Source organism: Acanthisitta chloris, unplaced genomic scaffold (genome assembly GCF_000695815.1).
Source record: "Acanthisitta chloris isolate BGI_N310 unplaced genomic scaffold, ASM69581v1 scaffold10539, whole genome shotgun sequence".
In the NCBI taxonomy this organism is placed as follows: Eukaryota; Metazoa; Chordata; class Aves; order Passeriformes; family Acanthisittidae; genus Acanthisitta; species Acanthisitta chloris.
Window position 1 is genome coordinate 77,395 of NW_008691990.1, and position 7,159 is coordinate 84,553.

The 7,159-nt window shown below is 48.5% G+C and overlaps 1 protein-coding gene across 1 annotated transcript in view; it reads left to right on the forward strand.

Moving 5' to 3' along the window:
- GRIP2 (glutamate receptor interacting protein 2) overlaps positions 1-3,303 on the forward strand; it is a 57,142-nt gene extending 53,839 nt beyond the window's left edge. The window contains exons 22-23 of the mRNA XM_009082482.1: positions 461-607; positions 3,106-3,303. Coding sequence (XP_009080730.1) covers positions 461-607; positions 3,106-3,303 — 345 coding nt within the window. The remainder of the gene's footprint in view (positions 1-460; positions 608-3,105) is intronic.
- The last annotated feature ends 3,856 nt before the right edge of the window (positions 3,304-7,159 follow it).

Consider the following 7,159-nt stretch of genomic DNA (forward strand, 5'->3'; position numbering starts at 1 on the left):
CACATTTGACACGCTACTTTGAAAATTCCCCCTGAACATGTTGATTTTTCCTGTGATGGTCTGGCACACACAGAGGATATACAGCATAACCTGGGCCAGGGAAGGCAATGGTCCATTAATAACACTTGTTTGTTGTTCTTTGGGTGAAACATGGCAGCTGACAGCTGTATTGCACTACTTGTATTTCCTTCCACCTCCAAAGTGAGGGACTGTCGGGGGTTGGTTTTATGCTGGTCACCCAAGCAATTCTCCATGTGATCTATCTGCGATGAAGGTGTCAGGTAAATAATGCTCAATCTGTCTTAGCTGCCCAGGCTCAGAAAAATGTGCTCAGGAGATCCAGAGTAGAATTGCTGTAGGTCTGCACACATTGCCTATGCTACTCTCATCCTGCTAACCCTGTACATCACCTCTTTACTCTGCCATGTCAAAACTACTTTTTCTGTTTCTGCCTCTCCAGATGACGCTCCACAAAGACCCGGAGAGCGAAGACTTTGGATTCAGTTTGTCTGATGGCCTGTTAGAAAAAGGTGTCTATGTAAATATGGTCCGTCCGGATGGGCCAGCAGATCAGTGTGGCCTCAAGCCATATGACAGAGTGCTTCAGGTAATAAATGCAAAATGCAGTTCTGGAGGCTGGGACGGAGTGAATGAGTGGCTGAGAGGAAGAGAGAAGTGAGACCCATCCATGGCAGCACTAACTTTAATGAAAGGTAATAGTTAGCCAACTAGGTGAGCTGTTAGCCACCAAGCACTCAATGAGACCTGTGTTTTATAATGAGAATTCATTAGGTAGCATCTTCAGGTGGTACCCCAGGTGGTACCCCTAGGTTACACCTATTCCAGGACGCAGCCTGTCCCAGCACTGGCCTTTTTGAGCTTGGACAGCTCAAAACAAGCAAAAACCTGTGTTGCTTCTTCTCCTCACCCTCAGTCCTTTTCCTGTCATGAAAGAAGGTGGGTTTTGGATGAACCAGACTCTGTTGACCTATATGTGTTCCTGCAAAGCCCTTGTGGAGTTGAATGATGTTCATGAAGTTCTATGCATGCCTTTGACAACTAAAAGAGTTTTCTAGGAAACACATCCTTCAAGCAAAGTGGTTTTTAATGGATATTTTTCTTTGCAAGATACTTGATCTGAAATAGCTGATGCAGAAACAGAATAAAAACTCTGGCCAAAAGCACAGTCTGTATTAAATGTGCCCTGAACATATCGGACTACCAAAGGGACAGTAAGAGTGTGGTGAATTTTGGAGATTGGAAAAGACCTTTATATGGATGAAAACCAACTATTTTAGCTTTGAGGCAACTCAGACAGCAACTGAGGAAGTGCAACCTCAATAGAAAAATTGCCGCCATTTGGAAATGCAGATATTGTGACCATATTTGGACACACTCAGAAAGATGTTTAGTTTTACTAATTTCTAGACGGGGGTTCTGAGCAGTCTGATTAGAGCCAATATATTATGTATATCAGGTAACTGGAGGACTGGCAGCACTGTGGGGAACCTTGTTTAAGCTTGTTATGGTCTCTAGCCAGTTGGCTGCTATACAATTATTCCTTCTCAGCTTCAAATAAAAGATGGTGCAAGAATGAACAAGAAGCTAATTAGGCTCTGGGCTACCTTTCTGTTCAGTGTTGGATGTGTCACTTTTTGCGAGTGCCAAGTGCTCTGGGAGGTGTGCCCAAAATCCTAAACAGAGCGGCGTGGAGACTTTTGACACCCTTCTTCCTCATGCTGGGCTGCACAGCTTGCACCTACAAGAAGAGGAGGTGATTGCCATTGTGTTGACATGAGGAGTTGTGAGTGAGGGATTGCAGACCTGGTACAGGCGACTCCCCTCAAGAAGTACAGACATACAATGCTGAGGATGCTTCACAGCGCTGCTGATCGTAGGCATGGTGATGTGCCTGAAGGACAGCAAAACACCTTGGCCCTGCTGTCACAGACCCTCTGCCTCCCAGCTGGATGGATCAGCTGGAGCATGGCATTGCAGTAATGGCACTTCTGAACTGCAACTGCCTGCCTGGTGTAGAGTAAGGGCAGAGCAAGCTCATGGTTTATCTCTCCTTGTCCATGAGTGAGCGAGAAATTGTCCCTTGTTACTATGGTGTAAGGAGCAGTATTGGGGTCAGCTGTGTGGATGCCAGCTAGGGCAGGGGGACACTGCTGCTGTCACCGAGCCCAGCTCCTGGGGTGTGCATTAGTCCGGGAAAGGATTTGAGATGGAAGGGTCATATGGGACTCATCCAGCCCTTACCCAGAGAAGGAAGCAACACCTGGCCCCAGGGGTTTTGTTCATTCCAAAGGTGGGTGGGAAATTCCTTTCTGCCTTCCCTGCTTCACATCCCCGTGCTAGGCTGTTTGCCAGCCCCTCTGCCCCAGAGCTGTCGTGGCACCAAGCCCAGGTGTTCTGGTAGCTGTAGGCAAGAGATCTGGGGTGGTTCCTGCAGATGACCCAGCCTAGAAATGTGCTTGAAGGTCTGCACGAGCCAACAGTAACTGCTTTCACTGCTGAATCTTATGGACAGAATTTGCAGCCACCTTCCAAGCCCACATGAAAAACATCCAGGCTCCTGTGAAATGAAGGATGCAAATGGGAAGAGAAGAAGCAGAAACTGTTCAGTATAGTCTCGGTTTACTGCTGGCTGAGCTGGGAAATGGTTGCCAGAAGCCTTGGGGCTTTATTTGTTTTCTAGGTGCTGAATACCTGGCACTACAAATTTAAGGCCAGTAAAAGCCACGATAGCAAAAAAAATCATGAAAAACTGCAACCTTTCTCCTACAGGCTTGAACTGGAGAACTGATTTTGAGCCCTGCAGTGTTTAATACTTGTAATACTTCTCCAGACACTGGGAGTCGGGGTTCATGCCTGATTCAGACTTTTTTCCCCCCTTCCTCTACCAGTTACTGTGTCATTCCTGAGCTAAGCAAGGATGCTCAGTGCCTCCACTCTGCTCCATTGTGGCCCTGGAATCAGGGACCCCCAAGAGTTGTGTGTTTTCACAGGTGTGGGGTTAGCACTAATCTTGCATTTTCTGACTAACAAACATGGTCTTTCTGTTGTTCCTCTCCATGGCACACCCTAAATCCATCCTGGCAGGTAAACCGCATCCGAACAAGAGACTTTGACTGCTGTCTGGCTGTTCCCTTGATTTCGGAGGCTGGAGATAAGCTGGACCTGGTGATTAGCCGAAACCCCTTGGCACTGGCTGCCAATGCTCCCTTGGAGGGGAACAGAGAGCTCCCAGCACTGGTGACCCACGGCGCCGAGCTCAAGGCAAGTGTGCAGACACTCTGAGCAGTGGGAGCAGAGCAGATGATGCCCAGGGCCTCTGCTGACCCATTGTGGTATTTGGGGTGTTTTTTCCTGTTTTTTGCACTGGTATTTGTAAATGCTGTGTGTACCATAACCTGCAAGTGGGGAGATAGGTCTTCACTGAGCCTGTAGACCGCCAAATATTGCTGGGAAGGTCGGAGTTGGATGCACATCTGGGGCCGTGGCAGCCATGGCAATGGAACGAGCTGCCGACGGGAGGAAGGAGCATCCACAGCCATCCACCATGGCAGGGCATCCCCCTGTGCCCAACTGTCGAGTGTGCAGGGTCCTGCCTCTGACATCCTCCTCACCCTGAAGGCCTTGGCCATCCTATGAACACACATGGTGCTATTATGTTCCTTGTTTGCTCAGTTAATCACATTACAGCAGGACTGAAATGCCTTTCCTTTTATGTTGTGCCCAGCTCCATCCTTTCAACACTCCTGACAAATCAGTTTTTGCAGCCCCCTTGCACTCCTGGTGCAGAGCTATGGAGAGCACTGTTTAAAAGACATTTCAAAATGTGCTTGAGAGTGGCTAGATGCAATTCTTGCTCAAAAATTGGTATTTGCAGCTGCCTCCTGCCAGCCCCATCCACACTCCCTGCCAGGCCTGGCTCACCCCATGGTGGGATGAGGTATCTCATCTGACCATGCATTTCCATGAGCAATGTGGTTACCTGTGCTGCAGTAGTTATTACGGTATAGAGGATGTACCCAAGGGTAAAGACCTTGAGTACCTGCCTGAATCCACAGACACCTCGTTTGTCTGAGCTTTATGAAGATCTCTTGCTTGCAAGCCTGGCCTGTGCCTGAAAGTGAATAGCAGAATAGCAAAATTCCTGGGGCTGCTCCTGATTTTTTGGATCAATGAAACCTTGTCATCTCCCATCAGGCAGTGGCAGGACAAGCCCTTCATTAGGTGGAGGTTGTGTCCCTGTGTCCCACCTGGACTGGGCAGTGCGTGCCCACTTACTCATTGTTGGCCTCTCATGGTTTTGCAAGCATGATGCCCCACGGTCACTCCCCTCCCTCCCCTGCGCCACGTGGAAGAGAGGCTGTGATGTTTGCATCGGTTCCCTTGTCAGCCTGCCATGTTACACATATTTAGCACTTTATGATGATGTTTGTGTCCTGGTGGTGGCATGAGCCTGGCATCGCTTTCCCTGGGAAGGCTCAGGCACAGTGGAGTTGAGGAACTTGCTCAGTTGGACACCACAGCCCTGGAGCTCACTGCCCCATTCCCTGCTCACCCTTTCGGTTCCTCCATCACCACCTACACCCCAGTGGTGTGAGTTGGGTGTTGGATGGGTGCACAGCACACGTTGGTCACTTTGCTGAGCCAGGACTTGTCCCCTCACTGTCGCTGAGCCACTTTGCGACTCCATCCTTCCGTGATAGCACAACGTCAGGGTGTTTCTTCCAGACATGTGCCCGGCCCCATCCAGCTGTTTCTTGTTGTAGCTATTTTCTCTTTGAGTATGCAATATTCCATACCATTGCTGCCACAACTAGATAATGTGCCATAATTGATACTGTGGAGCATTGACAGTGCAGCCAGAAGTGTTTTTATATGCAATATTCTGAGCAGTGGAAGCTCACTGGGGCTTCTCATAGGTTTTTAATGAAGACTTTTATTAAAGGCTTTAAAAAAAAAAAAAGGAAGAAGAAGAAACCAGCAAAACCAGATTCTTCCCTGCAGCTTTCAACTGCGTTGGTCTGTCTCTAAAGCCTGATCTCATGCACTTCAAGAGCAGTTGACACCTCCAACACCTGCAACCTTTCTCCTACTGGCTTGAACTGGAGAACTGATTTTGAGCCCTGCAGTGTTTAATACTTGTAATACTTGTAATACTTCTCCAGACACTGGGAGTCGGGGTTCATGCCTGATTCAGACTTTTTTCCCCCCCTTCCTCTACCAGTTACTGCGTCATTCCTGAGCTAAGCAGGGATGCTCAATGCCTCCACTCTGCTCCATTGTGGCCCTCTTGGTCCTTGTATCCCTTCCTATGCATTTTGAATGATATGAAGATGAAATGCATTACTTAAATGTGTATTTTTATCCATATATTAGAGTGTATTCCTTGTAAAGTATTTTTATATGCTAATTTTCTTATGTATCTATGAAAGCACAATATTTAAAAGTACAGCATTTCAAAGAGTATTTTAGTCCTGTTTTGGACCTATTTGTAAATCTCTGTATTTAAATGGGATTGCAATGACTTTGACTTTTTTTTTTAATTAAATAAAAGCAAATGAAATGCATTTGTTTTGGTTCATGTCTCTTTTTGCTGGAGGATGATAGTGAGGCAACACTGCTTCCAGCAACATTTTAGCTTGCCAGAGGACTCCCTTTTGTGAGACACTGTGATGGACAAGGGGGAGGACACACAGAGGGTTTTGTGGAGGTCACTGTTTGTAGAGCTACCAGTGGAGGGTTGGGGATGTCCCTTGCCCACCATACAGCAGTGGGACTTGGGTCACTTCCCTCCCTGTGGACATAGAGGCAATTTGGCTGTAGCTGTTAGCAGTAAGAGCTGGAGATGCTCATGCATGTGGTTACAGCACTGCTTGCAGCTTGGAAGGGCCACACTGGAAATCTTTCGGGTTAAAGCTTCATCACAAAACACTGATGCAGCAAAGCATGTGGCAGCCCTGACGTGTCAGTGTTTGCAAAGCTGTGGTTATTCCCTGGGGCTGGGTTAGGAAACTGCTGGAGGACAATGTGCTGGCAGGAGACGTCCTGTCCGGTGCTCAGAGCCCTGCAGCTCGAGTAGGGTGCCCTGAGGAGCTGTTGCACTGCGGGAGCCAAATTATCCCAGCTCTGAAACGGGAGCTGCTGCACTGTGGGAGCCAAATTATCCCAGCTCTGAAACCAGACATCCGAAGGGATGACTGCCATGAACCCGGGACATAGTTCCTTGTGTCCCTGCGTTGAGGATTTCTTCCCTCTACTCTTACAAAGGGGTTTGGAACACCCCTATGCTCCACAGGCTGCAACGCTCCCCCCGTGAGGCCATAGGGAATCTGCTCACTGGCAAGGAAAGGGTGATCTGGGTTTTGCAACCCTTCAGAGCCAAGTGGGTAATGCAGGAATTTTTGGAGACTGGGCAGGGTATGGGAATGCTCCTGGTTAGACCTAGGGAATCATTGCCATGTAAACAATCCTTATCTGCCAGATTATCTGCCATCTCCAGCTGCCCTCCCGGGGCAAAGACTTCAGAATGAGGCCCTTTGCACATTTGGCACTGGGGCCTTGCCAAAGCCACACGGAGCCAACCAAGGCACTGGGGCAATCTCAGGTTGAATGAGGCCCATGCAACGTGACCTGTGGGGTTTCGGTGTGTGTACCAGGTAAAAGGTTAGCACGGTGCTGCTCCCCTGGTATGTGCCTCGGTGGGCAACATATCCTCCTGCTGATGTCACCTTGCACCCCGTGGACCTCAGCTGATGGAGGCAGCTGCAGCTCTGGGCAGGTGATGGCTGCCCAGGGCAGGTAGTTGAAACCCTTCAGCAGCAGCTTGTGGCACTTAGTGACTTTCTTTAATTCCCTTTTCTAAAATTTGATTTTAATCTGAGACACATTGCAGTTGCTGCTTGTGCCACTGTCAGGCTGCTCAGCCCAGACCTTGCAGGCTGTGCTGATGAGAGGAGAAATCTTTGATAAAGAAGCCTTCAATCAAACTCAGCAAAATAATCACCCAAGCCAAAAATACCCCAAATGAAGACAGCTGTGGAGCTGATCCTGGGCATGGGGTGCTGGAGGCTCAGCAGTCATACTTGAATGCTTTACTTGTCACAAATAGTAGCCACCTACATGTTGGGGTTTTTTTCTTTCC